Genomic DNA, 18802 nt, shown 5'->3' on the forward strand with positions numbered 1-18802 from the left:
AGCCATTTAAGGACACTTAAAACAATACAAAAGCAAAGCATTTTTAGATTGTTGCTTTATTTATTTATTTTTTTAGTTTAACTTGTTATCACTTCTGCAGAATGAGCTCAGTCAAATGATTGACTGTTGTTTTGGATCTGAAAAAGGACATTTCATGGTTATTCTGTAGACAAGTTCAAAGTGAAGCGATCTTGTTAGTATAAGACTCCAAACTTGCATTAGTATTTGTATCATTACTTGAAATTCTCCGTTTTATAGAGAGAAATTAAACAAAAAACAAGTTTTTTTTAACTAAACGTAAGGAGCGATATTAAAATTAAAAACGAACAGAAATTACTCCGTATATGAAAGGGGCTGTTCCCTCTTCAACAGCCCGCTCTTTACGCTAAAGTTTGACCATTTCACTTAGCTTTGCTTTTTAAAACAATAAAAACCTTAGCGTAAAGAGCGGGGTGTTGAGGAGAGAACAGCCCCTTTCATATACGGAGTAATTTCTGTTCGTTTTAAGTTTTAATATCACTCCTTACTTTTAGTTAAAAGAAAAAACTTTTTTTTTGTTTAATTTCTGAACGTTTTTGAATTAATACATGTTTTGATTTTGGCTCTCCGCAGTTGAAGAAACTTTTTCATATTTATTTTTTTCATTGCTCTTCAAAAAAATACTAAAAATCCTATCTTATCCTCTTTAGTTGTCAAGCTATTCAGAGGTTTATATTTTTTATGTTGTATTCCCCTCCCCCCTTCTAGATATATTTAAGAAATGCAGCTCTCATTATCGTAACTGTTTGCGCTACATCTTGGGTATCTAAAGAAAAATGTACCTTTTGTAAATAAATGGCTTTTCATAACAGTCTAGAAAATCAAAACGTTTTGAAACTATTTGAGGCTTGGAAAACTGATGAAAAGTACTTTTCTTCCAGTGAGTATTTTAGGGAATTGCAAAATCTTGTAAATTATATCGAAGAATACGCAAATCAACTAGCATTTTTAACATTTTTAATTTTTAACTATTTGTCATATCCTAAAAGCCTTACAATTTTGTTGGCGCAGAGGATTCTTAAATGCAAACTCATTTTTGTTCCCTTTTTTACTTTTCAGGTTTCCTGCTCTCCCGTAGAATTTAAAATGTACAACAAAAAGGTGTCTGAATTAACAACTTATCCTAGCCGCTGTGGTTGCTGCATCTTGGGTATCTAAAACTATCCCTTATAGAAAGAAATAGTTCTTAATAACAATCATCACCATAGCACAGTGGATTGATGCTCTGCGGGGCAGAACAAGGCCCAGGGTTCAATTTCAGCTGCCGCAAGGTTGCGCGACAGGCCTGCTACAAACAGGCCCATCAAAGGAAACGTCAATTCAACGCCCTAAGTACCGTCAATGGCTCTGGATGATCTTTATCCTTGTAATAGTCTTAAAACTCAAAACGTATTTTCGATTTTCAGGCTTTCTTGCAACTTTTATGCAGAGCAACACCGACTAAAATTTATTTTGCGTAATTTTATAACGTTTTTTGATCGACCAGAGCTTTAATGTCACAGCATAAATATTATATAGTATGGAAAATTCCTATACTCTCGATTAAAGATTTTTGGGACACATCAGTAGCACAACTTTCGTCATGACTCTGCCTTCGCAGGTGCGCAACGCCAATTTTTAGCGCATTGTGATGGGAATATAGGAGACCTGTTGAAGCCATTGCCGTGATGCTTCGGGAAACTCCCCATGCCGCGCGCTGTGATCTGTCCCATTACTGAACCAAATTTTCCATTCTGTATAATATTTATGCTGTGCTTAATGTAAGTAAGAGAATGCAGCTACTCCAAAAAGCACAACAGTTGCTTATGGACAGGCACTTGAAATAAAAAAAATTTATAACTTACAATTCCGTAACGCCTTCTGGCAGGAAAGCCGGGATTCTGGTGAGACCGCGATCCCGACAGTCCACAACGCCCTCATTACATCGACATCCAGAAGGGCACATTTGATCGGGCCCGCATTCGTCAAGTGGTCTTTCATTTGCATCTAAAAAGAAAACATTTATTTACAAGATGAACAGCATTGTTAGCTAATAACTTGAACGGCAATTTAGGCACGCCCAAAAAAAAGTGCTTATTTGGGAGCATCTATTATGAGTTGTGTCCCCAAGATTCATAGCGTAGGGTATTTCAAAAGCTACCAGTAAAACGTGTGCCCGAAAACTCAGAACTGACATATTTCCATTCAAAGAAATTCTAGGACACCTGTTGTCCGATTATCTAGGAATTTATTCAAGACTAGACCTAGGGATCATGCACTTTCAAATGTCATGTACACCATTTCACGCATGCCAAGCTTAGTGAAAGTGTGCCACGGATAATTTCAGGTGCTGAAGCACAAAAGAAGCTTACTTCAGCGTGACACAGAGCGTCCCACGTACAGAAAGAAATATCACTCACGGTTGAACCCCAGGAGACGGAGAGCCGTCAACTCCGCAGACTAACTATTCGCTCATTTAGTCCATACAGGCATGTTTTGCATTTTACTCGTTTTAATGCTTAATGTTGCTTAATACTTCATGTTAGCATGAATAGTTACGCTTTTCATAAAACTTTATTTTTAATAAATATATTACAAATTCCATCAACAAAAATCTTGAGACATATACAACTGTTTCTACACATTATTATAGTTCCTCTATTTTCGACATTTTATTAGAATGTGTGCCTTCGCCACCACACAAAAAAAATCGTGGTGGAAAATATTTCCAAAGCACTTCGATTTTGATGGTATAAATAATTACAGGGGAGGTTCACGCTAAAAGCAGTCTATAATATCTGTACAAGCCCAAAAGCCTTCGCTAGCAATTCCAAATTATCTTTGTAATATATTTTGCATATATTACAAAACCTCTAATATCTTTTACAAGCAGCCCCAAAACTCCGTTCGATTATTGCAACTTTTTCTTTCTTCTTCGAAGTAAAACTATCCTTTCTTGCGTCAAGAAAATGACATAGATCCAAACGACCGTTGAAAATTTAATGCCTATAATTTAACATTAATCAAAATTGATAAAAATTTTAGACATATTCCATACTCCATTATCTAGGTATCCAATTTAGCATACCCTATTATTTGCATACTAGGAAAATGCCAATTGAATGTTATGAATTTTTTTTACCATGCTTGCGTTATCTTATGATCGTATCTTGATTTATGTATAAACGTATTCACCTTGTTATGCATGTCATGTAATACATATATGTACGCATAAGAAATACAAATTCATTCGGCGAAAAGTAGCATCAATTCACGGAAATGTAGGGGGAGCTTCTTTTTCATTTTTTTTTTCAGTGAAGATTCTTTGAAAAAAAAAAGCATTTTTCAATAAAAGTACTTCTAAAATGGGATTTTCAAAATCGAGGGGGCAAGTATCTAGGGGGAAATTCTTCCTCTACAAATTGACGATCCTGACTGGGAACACTGATTTTTAAATTTCAATGGAATAAAAACAAGAAAATTTTGACAAAAAATACTCTCCGATAAATTATTTTTCCTTCGTTAAATTCATGAAAACTTGAATCATTTTTAAGCAATCTTTCGACAAATATTACGCGTCACCATATCTCCTTGCAATTTTTTTCGGTTTCTTCGTTAGTTTCTTTTAGCTAGGTGTGATACAAGACAAAGACAAGGGACATAATAGATGGGAAACATATAATTTAGGCTATAGATTTACACATTAGGGGGGGGGGACAAGGAAAGATGGGTGTATGAAAAGTATTTGGTCAGTCTGAACTTAAGATATAGTTCTTACTTCATAATATGCAGAATAATTGTACCTAACACATTTTGCAGACCAGATATACTTTAAGCCTCCCCCCGCCCTAATGTGCAAATATATAGCCCAAATTTGTTTTTAAAATATTATAGTTTCATCATATTTTGTGAAATTTAATTGGGATTTATAAATTTCATTCAATACAGATCACAAACTCAGTCAAAACCGGTTCTACTTAGCTTCTATATACATAGGCGCTATAAAAGACAAGTACCCAACCTAATTAAAAGATTAAAAGAGTATTTACTGGGGAATTCCTTTTTTAGTTTTTTTGTTTATTTTGGGGGATTGGAGTGGGTTATAGGGCTGGAGGGAGGACCTGGTTGAAGCAGTTGGGGTGGATGAAGTTGTATTTGGATGGTGGCTTTTACCCTAGGAGTGTTTGAGAGAAGGGGATTGTCTTTTTTCTTTTTTCATTATTATTTTAATTAGTCTAAGATGCTTCTAGGAATATTTATATAGGTTTTTATTTAATTTAGGATGCCTTTAGGAATGTTTATGTAGTTAATCACTACGGGTTAGCAAAATTTAAATTTTTCCCTAGCGTGGTGGTTTATATCTGTAATAGTTTATATTTTGTTTACTATGTAAATAAAAGTCAAATTCACAGTATCAATCAAGGTAAAATTGAAAAATTATAACAACTAATTTTTTAAATAAAAAAAAACTGAAAAATAGTTAGGCATACAACAAACGATTATGTAATTAGTGCGAATTATTAGTAAATTTAGTTAAGTAAATTACAAAACACTTCTGTATTTTTATCGGACTAATATTACAGAACAACAAACTTCTCAAATTTATTCCAGTATAATTTAAATTTATGATGCAGCTATTAGACGGCATAACAACCCATGCAGACTGAAATCTACAACCGGCCGAACACCCATCATTCGATGACTTACCGTGATTTATCTCATTCTGTCCAAAGCAAATGTAACACCAACAATATTATTGCCAAAAACTTCGAATTATATTCCTTCATTTTGAAACTACTTTTGGGAGAATTTCAGTCATGATCACAGTTTGAACATATTGACTACCCCCCCCCCCCCCTTAAGTTTTAGCGTACAGTCCTGCCCCAACAAAATCAGTATCTATATTTTTGGTGGGGGAGGGAGATACCAAACGAATTTTTGTTATGAAGATTTTTTTTTTTTTTTTTTTTTTTTTTTTTTTTTTTTTTTTTTTTTTTTTTTTTTTTTTTTTTTTAGTTCCAGTATTTTCACGAACAGTTGGAGTATAGCTATTTAGGACACAACTTTAAGCATATTCGATATGACACATAGTAATTTGCATTATAGTGGGTAGTGTTATTTCTTAGCCAACGTTAATTAGGTTAGATTCGCCTCATCATAACAGTTCTATTCTACTTCTCTTATGGGAAACAACGCGCATTTTATCTTTTTAATTAAATAAAAAATAACATGCTTTTATAACTGAAAGTAAGGAACGACATTAAAACTAAAAACGAGAAGAAATTATTCCATAAATGAAAGGGACTGTCCCCTCCTCAACGCTCCGTCCTTTACGCTGAAGATTGCCTCTTTGTCACAATTCTAGTTTTTAAAGTTTATAATAAAAACTTTAGCGTAAAGAGTAGAGCACTGAAGAGGAGACAACCCCTTTTATATATGGAACAGTTTTTGCTCGTTTTAAGTTTTAATGGCACCCTTTACTTTCAGTTAAAAAAATATATCAATTTTATTTAATTTCTGAAGGTTTTTCAATTAATGCAGGTTCAGATTTGGCTCCCCGTAGATGAACAATTAAAATAAAATTCGTATATTAATTTTGGCAAAATATATACCTATGTAAAATTTCCTCTGGAAAGTTCACCTCCAGAAACCATCCTTCCAATGTGAAGATCTTACTACATAAAACAAAAATTATTTATTATGTGTACCAGGGGGCTGTCTCCTCATACAAAATCTAGCTCCTCCGTCCAGGGAAATTTCTTCCCTTTACCGAAAAATCCCACCATGTAAAGTTCTTTTCCCATAAAATACCCCACACCACGAAACCTCTACCCAGACAATTTCATCATAGCTGAAAATTACCCCTGGAAAATCTCTTGCGGATCCAATCTTTTTGGTCGCTTAAAAAGGCCACAAGAACTTTTAATTTCCGTTTGAATAAGCCCTTTTTCGATATTCTAGAACTATTGGTTCGATTCGATCGCCCCTGGAAAAAAAGAAAACAGATAAATAGAAACTCATCCATGATCTTTCTTCTGGCAAAAAATACAAAATTTCACATTTTTCCAGATGGAAGCTTGAACCTACTACATCAGGGTTCTTGGACACACTCAATCTGAAGGTTTGATTTTCATTAAGACTCCTTGATATCTAGGGAGTGTTTCCCGCCTTTTCAAAAATCAGGCGAGTTTTCTGAGGCTCGTAGCTTTTGCTGCGCAACACTAAACTTAATAAATCTTATATATTTGGAATCAAAAGAATAACCCTAATAACCCGATTCTTTTGATATGTCTATTGACATGAAAATTCCGCTATTTAGAGTTTTAGTCACTATTGAGCCGCATCTCTCCTTACTTACAGTTCGTTACCATGAACTGTTTGATATTGTATGTAATAAACTATTTACTCAGAAAAATGTTAACAACAGAAGAATATAATTATAAATTAGTTCAAATACTCTCTTTTTTATGTCTTAAGAAGTTATATAGATAAGTAACCTTAAGCGTATTGGAACAACCAACATATACTATAAGTAAAAAAAACTAATAAATCAAAATATTTTTATCATCCATCATTTTATTACTTAGTTGCATTAACCCATTTAATTTTTCAACGGTCAAATTTTGCTTGGTCTTCATGGTCTAGAAAGGAGATTCCGAATTAATCTGAGAGAACAAGTGACAGCAAATCATTGGGGTCTAATTCATTTTGGACATTGGAAAACTTACAAATTAAAAAAAAGATTACATTCTTCTTAGAAGAAAAATTATACATTCCAAGAAATTAAATATTATCAAAATGTGTTCTTTCTTTTAGAAATACGTTCTCGATGCAAGCAAATTTACAAGAAGGAACTACGAATTTAATCCTTATTATTTCGCATTATTTTATAATGTATTCGTTTGATAATTGCATCACCTCCTTCTCTCCCTAAATAAACTCCTGCGTACCCGCATAACAATTAATGAATAGTTTTAAGGCGTCTGTTTCCGGAAATAACTAGGCATTTCAGTTTCTCGATTATTACCAAATTACAAATTATTCAACTTAATTTTGAACGTTAAAGGCCTTGCATAAAAAAAAACAAGAGTTAAGAGCTCATATGGCACTTGTGACGAGGCATGAAGAGCTAAGAGCCAAGAGATCATGTGGTATGAGCTCTAACAAAATTCTATGAATCAATAGATTGATTTAAAAAGAAAAATAAGACGCTTAATGCCGGTCAGGATTTAAAATAAGAGCTCTGAGTCACGATGTCCTTCTAAATATCAAAATTCATTAAGATCCGATCACCCACTCGTATCCCCCCCAGCTTCCCCAAAGAGAGCGAATCCAGTACAGTAAAATCAATCACGTATCAAGGACATATGCTTATTCTATCCACCAAGCTTCATCCCGATTCCTCCACTCAAAGTGTTTTCCAAGATTTACCCCTCCAACTCCCCCCAATGTCAAAAGATCTGGTCGGGATTTGAAATAAGAGCTTTGAGACATGACTTCCTTCTAAATATCAAATTTCATTAAGATCCGATCATCTATTCGTAAGATAAAAATACCACAATTTTCATGTTTTCCAAGAATTCCGGTTTCCCCCTCCAATCCCCCCCAATGTCACAGGATCTGGTCGGAATTTAAAATTAGAGCTTTAAAGCACAAGATCCTTCTAAATATCAAATTTCATTAAGATCTGGTCACCCTTTCGTAAGTTGCAAATACATCAATTTTCCGAATTCCCCCCCCCCAACTCCACCAAAGAGAGCAGATCCGGTCTGGTTATGTCAGTCACGAATATTAGACATGTTTTATTCTTCCCATCCAGTTCCATCCTGATCTCACCGCTTTAAGTATTTTCAAAGATTTCCGGTAACCCCCAACTGCCCCCCCAATTACGCTGGATCTGGTTGAGATTTAAATAAGAGATCTGAGTTACGAGGTCCTTCTAAATATAAAATTTCATTAAGATCCAACCACTCCTTGGTAAGTTTAAAATACGTCATTTTTTCTAATTTTTCAGAATTACCCCCCCCCCCCAATTGAGCGGATCCGTTCCAATTATGTAAATCACGTATTTAAGACTTCTACTTATTTTCCCACCAAGTTTCATCCCGATCCCTCCAATCTATACGTTTTCAATCATTTTAGGTTCCCCCACCCCAAACTCCCCCCAATGTCACCAGATCCGATCGGGACTTAAAATAAAAGCTTTGAGACATGATAACCTTCTAAATATCAAATTTCATTGAGATCCGATCCCCCGTTCGTAAGTTAAAAATACCTCATTTTTTCTAATTTTTCAGAATTAACCCCCCCCCCCTCCAACCACCCCAAAGAGAGCGGATCCGTTCCGGTTATGTCAATCATGTATCTAGGACTTGTGCTTATTTTTCCCACCAAGTTTCATCCCGATCCCTCCACTCTAAGTGTTTCCAAGTTTTAGGTTTCCCCCTTCCAACCCCCCCCCCCCCAATGCCACCAGATCCGGTCGAGATATAAAAAAAGAGCTCTGAGACATGATATCCTTCTAAATATCAAATTTCATTGAGATCCAATCACCCGTTCGTAAGTTAAAAATACCTCATTTTTTCTAATTTTTCAGAATTAACCCCCCCCCCCAACTAACCCAAAAAGAGCAGATCCAGTCCGGTTATGTCAGTCACGTATCTTAGACAGGTTTTTATTCTTCCCGTCCAGTTTCATCCTGATCTCACCACTTTAAGTATTTTCTAAGATTTCCGGTTCCCCCAACTGCCCCCCCCCCAATTACACTGGATCCGGTTGAGATTTAAAATAAGAGATCTGAGTTACGAGGTCCTTCTAAATATGAAGTTTCATGAAGATCCGATCACTCCTTCGTAAGTAAAAATACGTAATTTTTTCTAATTTTTCAGAATACCCCCCCCCCCCCAATAGAGTGGATCCGTTCCAATTATGTAAATCACGTATCTGAAGACTTCTGCTTATTTTCCCCACAAAGTTTCATCCCGATTCTTCCAATCTAAGCGTTTTCCATCATTTTAGGTCCCCCCGCCCCAAACTTCCCCCAATGTCACCAGATCCGGTCGGGACTTAAAATAAGAGCTTTGAGACACGATATTCTTCTAAATATCAAATTTCATTGAGATCCGATCACCCGTTCGTAAGTTAAAAATACCTCATTTTTTCTAATTTTTCAGAACTAACCCCCCCCCTCCCAACTACTCCAAAGAGAGCGGATCCGTCTGGTTATGTTAATCATGTATCTAGGGCTTGTGCTTATTTTTCCCACCAAGTTTCATCCCGATCCCTCCACTATAATTATTTTCCAAGTTTTAGGTTTCCCCCTCCCAACTCCCCTCCAATGTCACCAGACCCGGTCGGGATGTAAAATCAGAGCTCTGAGACACGATATCCTTCTAAATATCAAATTTCATTGAGATCCGATCACCAGTTCGTAAGTTAAAAATACTTCATTTTTCCTAATTTTTCAGACTTAACCCCCCCCCCTAACTACCCAAAAGAGAGCAGATCCGTTCCGGTTATATCAATCATGTATCTAGGACTTGTGCTTGTTTTTCCCATCAAGTTTCATCCCGATCCCTCTACTCTAAGTATTTTCCAAGTTTTAGGTTTCCCCCTCCCAACTCCCCCCCCCCCCAATGTCACCAGATCTGGTCGGGATTTAAAACAAGACCTCTGATACACTATATCCTTCTAAATATCGAATTTCATTGAGTTCCGATCACCCGTTTGTAAGTTAAAAATAGCCTACCTCATTTTTTTATTTTTCAGAATTACCCCCCCCCCCCACTACCCCAAAGATAGCGGATTTGTAACGGTTATGTCAATCATGTATCTAGGACTCGTGCTTATTTTTCCCACCAAGTTTCATCTCGATCCCTCCACTCTAAGTGTTTTCCAAGATTTTAGGTTTCCCCCTCCCAACTCCCCCCCAATATCACCAGATCCGGTCGGGATTAAAAATAACAGCTCTGAGACACGATATCCTTCCCAACATCAAATTTCATTAAGATCTGATCAACCGTTCGTAAGTTAAAAATACTCAAATTTTTCCATTTCTTCCGAATTAACAGGCCCTCCACTCCCCCCCCCCCCAGATGGTCAAATCGGGAAAACGACTATTTCTAATTTAATCTGGTCGGGTCCCTGATACGCCTGCCAAATTTCATCGTCCTAGCTTACCTGGAAGTGCCTAAAGTAGCAAAACCGGGACCGACAGACCGACAGAATTTGCGATTGCTATATGTCACTTGGTTAATACCAACTGCCATAAAAAGGCGAAAAAATATACTACTCCTTGAAGGTAAAGCACCTATAAAGCATACAAGGAAGAAGGTACAAAGAAGGTACCTTTGGACCCACCCTTCCCCTAAAATCTCAAATTTAGGAGCAATCCTCTGGGTCTATCCAGAACTTGTTGATATACCAACAGAAAGTATACTCTCCAGAGAGAAAGAAAGCATGCTTTAATTCCATTGGCTTATCTATGTGATGTATTTCTATAAGCCATTCACATTATTCCATATTTCTGGAAAAAATATTAAACCTATCTTTTTAAAATTATATCTACATGCATCGACTAGTCTGACAATCAGAGCTGACAATATTCCAAGCGAGTAAAGTAAACACAAAACTTGACTGGTTCTTTTCTGTGAAGCTTTAAGCCATTTATAAGAATGAAAAAAATCCCGAGCCTCAACTGTTTCTCACGTAAACTCTAAGGTTCTCCGTAGGATAGCCCTATACAGTTTCAAAAATCACTATAAAAAGAGGGTTTCCATTTGCAACCATCTACGAACGTGAGACGGATTTTCTGTACTATTTGCTCCCAGAACAAAACATCGGACCAAATTCGACACAAGAAACTACAAAGTTAAACCAGCCTTGTAGTGTTGTACCCTATGCAAGGGCGGATCCAGGGGATAGGAGGATCCCGGCCACCTCCTCTCCAAGATCTACTGGTGCCCATTATTTCTTGTCTTTCTTGTCTTATTCCATTTTTTCTTGTCTTTACTCCTTTTTAAAAAGAAACTTGTCAATTTGGTCAATTATCGAAGCCGTGCCATATTGCTTCCCCCCAGATTTTGTTCTAGATCCACCTTTGAACCAATACATATAGCCCACTTGTGTAACATATCAGACGTCCTAAAGTTTAGATAAAATAAAACTGATTTTATATGTCTTATTAAACTGTTTACGAGCCATCAAATGATTTTTATAGGGACCGCCGTTCAGGAAATTCTACCAAGTTTAAAAACCTTTGTGAAAGCCGAATGTGCAACTCTGGGTTTCCGTCAATATGCGCATGAACAGTTTTTTCTTTGTCGCTCGAAATCTTCATGTACTCCATTTATTTCATTTTTCAGTTCAACTTATTCATTCTAATCCCGTCTATAAGAGGTAGTCTTAGGGATATTGCCTTCAAAAAGCATACACGTCCGATATTATCACGACTCTCACTTGCATTGGACTCCAATCTAAATGGTAAACCTCCATATATTTGGAGGTAGACTTTAAAGGAATTATGAAAAGTGCATTATACGTTCCCATATCTTTGAACAGCTATAGGCCCCAACTTATATAAGACACCTACCCTATCCACTTAAATTTATTGGTACTTGTAGGCAGTAAAAAGAAGCTTGGGATAAAATAATCATTCAATACAAATGTTGCATGACGCTATATCGGCTTTTAGCCGCTTGATGTTAATGGAATGATATGCAACACTAAAAAGATGCATTAGTTGGCTATTTGGAGGCTATTATCAAATTGAATTTCTTAGTCTATCTATTTTGCATAAATTGAGAAGAGAAGGTGAATAAATCTGTTCTATCAATCGGGTTGTCAAAAGAAGCCGCTATCACAGCTTCTTTTTCATCAAGTTTTTTTTATTATCTTGACGGCAGGGACTGTACTCTAGTGACAATTGTGATTATGAAATTACATCAATATCATGTTAATTAGGGATTCAAATACAAATATCAAAGACTATGGGAAACTTACAGGGACACCATCTGGGAGGGGAGTCAGGGCCATTGCCCCTTAGATTTTTTTGCTCCGTAAATTGTTTGGAATTACTTGTTTTTGGAGAATTCACTTAAAAAGAAACAAAGCAAAAAAAGACAATATTTGTATCTTCATTAAAAACTGAAAAAAAAAAAATCCTTGCCTCCTTGCATTTCCGTGAATTCGCATCCTCCAGGGAATTACAAGGAGTGGAGACTGAAGCTCGTTTAAAAAAAAATCTCCAGCGCCAACTAGTATTTGGCGATTTTGTTCCTTTTTTTAGACAGCCCTAGACTATTGCATACTTGACTTTTCAGGTTCTTTAAATGCAGGGAATTGTAAAAAAGTTGAATTCTGTCACCAGTAGGCATTGACGTAAGTTTGACAAAAGTCAAATGGAAATGACAGTGAAAAACAGATCAGTTTTATCTGAAGAAAACTGATCGGTTTCTGTGGATGTTTGAGTTATGTGCGTCTAAGTGCAATTTCCCAAGATTTTTGAAGACACTAAATTTCAGCTGGTGGGGGGGGGGTAAACTGAGGTCTGGGGGCATTTGTACCCCTTCCGATAATAAGATACGAAACTGTCAGTAGGACTACCAGCTCAAAATCAACTAGCTTGCTAAACTTGCTAAGATTTTCTCAACCTTAGCTAGGCCTATTTTGCCCAGATTGAATTTTGACTCAAAGTAATTCTTGGAACTAAAAACGCAGCTTCGTTATCACTTACAGAGACAATTAAGCATTAATAGCATAAAATTGAAAATTAATTATAATGCTTAACAAATTTTCTTTGAGATTTCCTGCTTTTCTAGTGAAGTCGTTGGACGCTACACTTTTGGTGGTGCTGGCAGTTTATATTTCCCTTTGAGTTTCCCATTCTGTTTGATTACGATGTTAAATTAATTTTAAGATAGAGCTTGAATAAATATCCATGGATCAGTGGCGTAGCCGGGAGTAGAGCTGGATTGCTTCAGACTCAGGTTCGTAAAAAGGGTGGGGGAATGGGCATGGGTTTATATCCCCATAAAATATCGATATTATCTCAATATTTTCCTAAGTCACATATCTTATCACCTTCCCTGAGTGCTTTAAAAAACTACTCTGATCCCAAAAAAAGTCCCCCCTGAAACAAATTCATGTGCATGAGTGTGCTGAGACCCCTCTTTAATTGGGAATTAAAATAAAAATAAGTTTTTTCAACTAAAAGTAAGAAGCAACATTAGCAATTAAAACGAACAGAAATCATTGCGTATATGAAGAGCGAAGCCCCCTCCTCGACATCTTGCTCTTTATGCTAAAGTTTCTTAGTACTTTTAAAAAAGCTTCTTGTTGTTCTAAATAAACGACCCTTGTGTTTCAGGAATCGATCTTACAGAATTGGGACTAAAATCAAGCTTTAGCGCAAAGAGAGTGGTGCTGAGGAGGGGGCATCCCCCTTCATATACCTTACAATTTCTGTTCGTTTCAATTTTTAATGTTGCTCCTTACTTCCAATTAAACAAAACTTTATTTTTTTATATTTAATTTTGATCGTTTTTTAGAAGTGCCAGGAAATCTGAGTAGTGACCGCCCTTTGGATTTTCTGATAGACCTATCACTGGATTCTGTGACAGACCTGTTCCTGGATTTCTTGACAGCCCTACCCCGTCATTCCACGACAGCCAGCAGGTGTTAATTACATAATAGGGAATATTTTCTAAACAAAGCATGTGTTAATTACTTTAGAAACCTTCAGGGGGCCCCACCAAATCCTGTTTTCTTTTATCGAGTATTTCTTAACTTAATATACAGTCAGTAAGATTCCTTAAAATAGTAGCAAAAGGGTTTACCGTTACTTTCTTTTATTTATAGAATTTAAAGAATGCTTAAATTTCGAAGAAAGTTGGAAGCTAATATTTTCTGTTTTAGCCGAGTTACATGCCGATAATGACAGCTTCTCATCCCAACTGTAGGGTTGACAAAATATTAAAACTGCTCAAATCCTTAAACGGTTCCATTTAATCGGTTACATTTTTTCACATTTGACAGATAACAATCTATTGCATAAAATGACATCACCCGTTTAAAAGTACGTGTCCACATTCTTGTACTCAAGACAATAATAATTGCTTGCAAAAAGTTCTTTACACTTGTCTTTTTCTGTATACGACAATATTAAAAATCTGATCATTTGATCAGTCTCATAGAGCATATTTTCTGAAAAAAAGACATACCACTTCTGTGTTTTGGATTTTTAATAGGTATTGACTAAAGATTGCTAACTTCAGGGCTCTATGTTTAAACATAGGATTCTGGAAGTAAGCATTCAAGACTTCGTGGATAGACAATGAGAATTACAGGTCCTTTAGTACAATATTAAATAAAAAAAACTAATTTTTTTAGCTGAAAGTAAGGAGCGACATTAAAACTTAAAACGAACAGAAATTACTCCGTATATGTAATGGGTTGTCCCCTACGCAATCCCTCGCTCTTTACACTAAAGCTTTTAATTGTTTTAAAAAGTAGAATTGTGGCAAAGAGCCAAACTTTAGCGTAAAGAGCGAGGGATTGCGGAGGGGACAACCCATTTCATATACGGAGTAATTTCTGTTCGTTTTAAGTTTTAATGTCGCTCCTTACTTTCAGCTAAAAAAATTAGTTTTTTTTATTTAATTTCTGAACATTTTTGAATTAATGCATGTTTGGTTTTGGCTCTCCGCAAATAAATTATTAAAATTAAATTTGTATATTAATTCTTTTTTTGGCTAAATGGCTTTCTCTTAGTTTTGATCAGACGATTTTGAGAAATAAGGGGTGGAGAAGGATGTCTAGTTGCCCTCCAATTTTTTGGTTACTTAAAAAGGCAACTAGAACTTTTAATTTTTAACGAACGTTTTTATTAGTAAAAAATATACGTAACTTAAGAATTAACTTACGTAACAAACTTTCATAACCTTATATTTTTATTATGTATTCGAGGAGGTTTGTACCCTCGTTAATACCTCGCTCTTTACACTAAATCGTAAGTTTTGTCCCAATTCTTTAAGAATGACCCCTGAATCAGAAAGGCCGTAGAACAAATAGTTGAAATTACTAAAAATACTTTAGCATAAAGAGCAAGGTATTTATCTCCTCCTAAATACCTCGCTCTTTATGCTAAAGTATTTTAGAGCCCCTCATATGCGTAATAATCTCTGTTCGTTTTAAGTTTCAATGCTACTTCTTCCTTTCATTTGAAAAAACGTTTTCATGTTTATTTTTCATTGTTTGCTTATAGTAATGCTAGAGAATCCTGCGCCCTTTTCATTGAATTTTTCTTCCCCCGTGACAGATTCCTCCAAGGAAAGATCCTCCAACATAGCCCGCTCTCCTCAGCCCCACCCCCAAACAAAATAAAATCCCCCTGAAAACGTCTGTACACTTCCCAATAACCATTACTATATGTAAACACTGGTCAAAGTTTGTAACTTGCAGCCCCTCCCCCAGGGATTGTGGGGGAGTAAGTCATCCCTAAAGACATAGTTATTATGGTTTTCGACTATGCTGAACAAAATGGCTATCTCAAAATTTTGATCCGTTGACTTTGGGAAAAAATGAGCGTGGGAGGGGGCCTAGATGCCCTAGAACTTTTCATTTCCGTTAGAATGAGCCCTCTTGCGACATTCTTGGACTACTTGGTCGATACGATGACCCCTAGGGAAAAAAACAAAAAACAAACAAACAAATAAACACGCACCCGTGATTTGTCTTCTGGCAAAAAATACAAAATTCTACATTTTTGTAGATAGGAGCTTGAAACTTCTACAGTAGGGTTCTTTGATACGCTGAATCTGATGGTGTCATTTTCCTACGACTTTTAGGGGGTGTTTCCCCCTATTTTCCTAAATAAGGCAAATTTTCTCAGGCTCATAACTTTTGATGGGTAAGACTAAACTTGATGAAACTTATATATTTAAAATCAGCATTAAAATGCGATTCTTTTGATGTAGCTATTGATCTCAAAATTCAATTTTTTAGAGTTTTGGTTACTATTGAGCCGGGTCGCTCCTTACTACAGTTCGTTACCACGAACTGTTTGATAGACCCCAGAGCCCCATATGTGCAGACCTGGAGCAATGAAGGTGGCAATCCAAATAAAAGAAAAAGCCAAAGGTGGGAATTACTGACTTCAGGGAGTGTACTATTTACTGAAACTGTCCAATACATAAAAAAAAGAACTTCTTCAATCAAAGCTTTTGCGAAAAAAACAATTTTACTTTTTCGAAAAAAAAATCAAATTCTACGGTAAAACAAATACAAATACCAAATCTGGAGGATTTCAAGATTCTAAAATATAATCGTGGTCACGTTCTTCGGCAACTATCCACAATAATAATACTTAAATTCTTAAAAATTATTTTCTTTTTTGTCTAGTCCTGCAGAATAATTAAGGAAAAAAGAAAAAAAACTATCAACCAGGCCGGCGAACAGGCCGTATCAAGGAGGGGGGCTTCAGAGTTTGAACCCACTCCCCAAAATTTTCACCCGACTCACAAAAAGCGCAAATTAACAAATTTAACATATATAAAATTTAACATAAAAACAAATTTGATGTTTAAACATATAAGGAAACTAAGTCCTGGATACACCCTTGCTGACAACCAAAAATGATTATGCGCTGTTAAGTAGTCGGGGCTGGAGAAATACTTCTGAGAGCAAATTCCGATCATTTGCAAATTTCAAGAGCACACCCCAGGCTACAAAATCAAATTTTTGAATATACAAAGCCTACTAAAATAATTTATCTATTCCTAGGCCTAAGAAAAAAAACAGAAATTCCTGTCAAAGTCAGAAGAGTGATTCATATTAATCGCAACGGAGGTGTGGTAAGTTTAACAGGGTAATATGGTTATCTCATTTTCCAAGTTTTAACTTGACATTTAAAGAACTGCGTTGCATCCCACAACACATTTTTTCAAATCAATATGTCAGCTTGTCCACCCGCCTACCGAGATGATATGTTGCTAAGATAACGAACTACCTGTATAAACGCTATCTTGCACATTAGATATTCAAATATCAATGTTATAGCCCCAAAGAGCGACTTGACAAGCCCCACTAAGCACCTTGATTGATATCAATCACGTATATAGGAGGGGTCTCTATTGTGTAATCAAGCATAAATGCAGGGGGTAAGCCCCCCCTAAAAAGATCTAATTTCTCATATTTTTCTTGGCATTGCTTATCCAATTTATGACTTGATTTAAATCAACTCGATGAAAAAGTTCGGATTTACATGCCGGGAAATAATACGTAATTTTAGTTTTCAGGGCTCTTTTCATATTGAAAAAGCAAGCAGCTCAATGGATGCATTTTTTTTTTTTTTTTTTTTTTTTTTTTTTTTTTTTTTTTTTTAATCAATTGTCTAAAGATAACCGTTACCGTCAATTAGAGCTGTGGAGACAATGATACCACCATTTTCAAGATCACAAAACTAAGAATTTTTCAAAAACTCGATGTTTTTGTCTTTTTTCGTCTTTAAATCATTTCCTTTTCTGATCTTAAAAAATTCCATTTAGTAATCCGATTTTCAAAACAGTTCGTGGTAATGAACTGCAAGTAAAAAGCGCCCTATGCCAATAGCAACCGAGACTAAAAACTGAATTTTAATGAAAATAAATACATAGAAACAATCTCCTTTTTATGGTGGTTCCTAATATATAAAATTCACTAAAATTAAGATTACCCATTAGCAGCATTTGAGCCTGAGAAAAAATTTATACAATTACATACAAGAGGTGCAATCTTGATGAAAGTTGCACCTCCAAGTTTAACAAAAAGTACATAATTATTTGTTATTTTATATTGCTTTTTATTGTTATATTTTCCCTACGGATTATCATACCAAAGCAGAGGTTGCAGAATATCAGGAGGTGCAGAGACAACAATAAACCATTTTTCTTATAAAACTAAATTGTAAAACTAACTAACTAATTAATTAATTAGTAGCTAATTAATTAATTACTAATAATTAACTAATAATTCCAAAATAATCATAAAATAAAATAATCAATAAAATAATAATAATAATAAAATAAAAATTAACTAATAATTAATTAGTTAACTAATTAATTAATTAATTATTACTTTTAATTAATTAATTAAAATTAATTAAAAGTTAGTTATAACTAACTTATAAAATTTTTCAAAAAATCAACTGGTTTTGTTGTTGCTTTTTCCTCTTCTTAATCTCAAAGCGATGCCACTAAGCCATCAGGTTTGTTTTTCGTTTAAGGCTATACTTATTTTTCGTAATCGTTAAGCATGCAAACTGTGAGTAAATTAATATTCTTGATTCCTAATTTAATTAAACCGGCCAAATTCAATATCATTAGTGCCAATTCCAAAAGAAATATACCCTACGCACGTCGTTAAGGGAATAACTACATTTAAACCATTGTGGCTGGATACACAAATGACAGTAGCACAGTAGGGGCTGTGTCATTTGGATTATTTTCAAAGTAAATTATATACCCACGATAGTATCAGTGAGGATAAAAATGGTAGTTCTGTCAGTTTCAATGGGGGATTTTTATTTAGATCTATAGTTTCAGGGTATTGTATCACAGATTTTTTACATGGATTATAATCATTTTTAATTAAGTTTTAAAGTGGTTAGATTAATAAATTCAGGTACGCTGAGCTTAAACTTCGATTTGATACATAACTTTTATCGAAAAAGAACTGAAAAAATGTCTTAGTCTTAGACTATTTCTAAAACCATTGCACAAGTAAGGTTTGTTTCGGCATCCGAGATACA

General features: G+C 35.2%; 1 protein-coding gene across 3 annotated transcripts in view; it reads right to left on the reverse strand.

Moving 5' to 3' along the window:
* Positions 1 to 18802, reverse strand: part of LOC136027015 (protein slit-like) — a 303464-nt gene that overhangs the window by 161115 nt on the left and 123547 nt on the right. For all 3 annotated transcript variants that reach the window (XM_065703919.1, XM_065703918.1, XM_065703917.1), the window contains exon 8: positions 1884 to 2025. In XM_065703919.1, coding sequence (XP_065559991.1) covers positions 1884 to 2025 — 142 coding nt within the window. The remainder of the gene's footprint in view (positions 1 to 1883; positions 2026 to 18802) is intronic.

This window comes from Artemia franciscana, chromosome 5 (genome assembly GCF_032884065.1).
Source record: "Artemia franciscana chromosome 5, ASM3288406v1, whole genome shotgun sequence".
NCBI lineage: Eukaryota > Metazoa > Arthropoda > Branchiopoda > Anostraca > Artemiidae > Artemia > Artemia franciscana.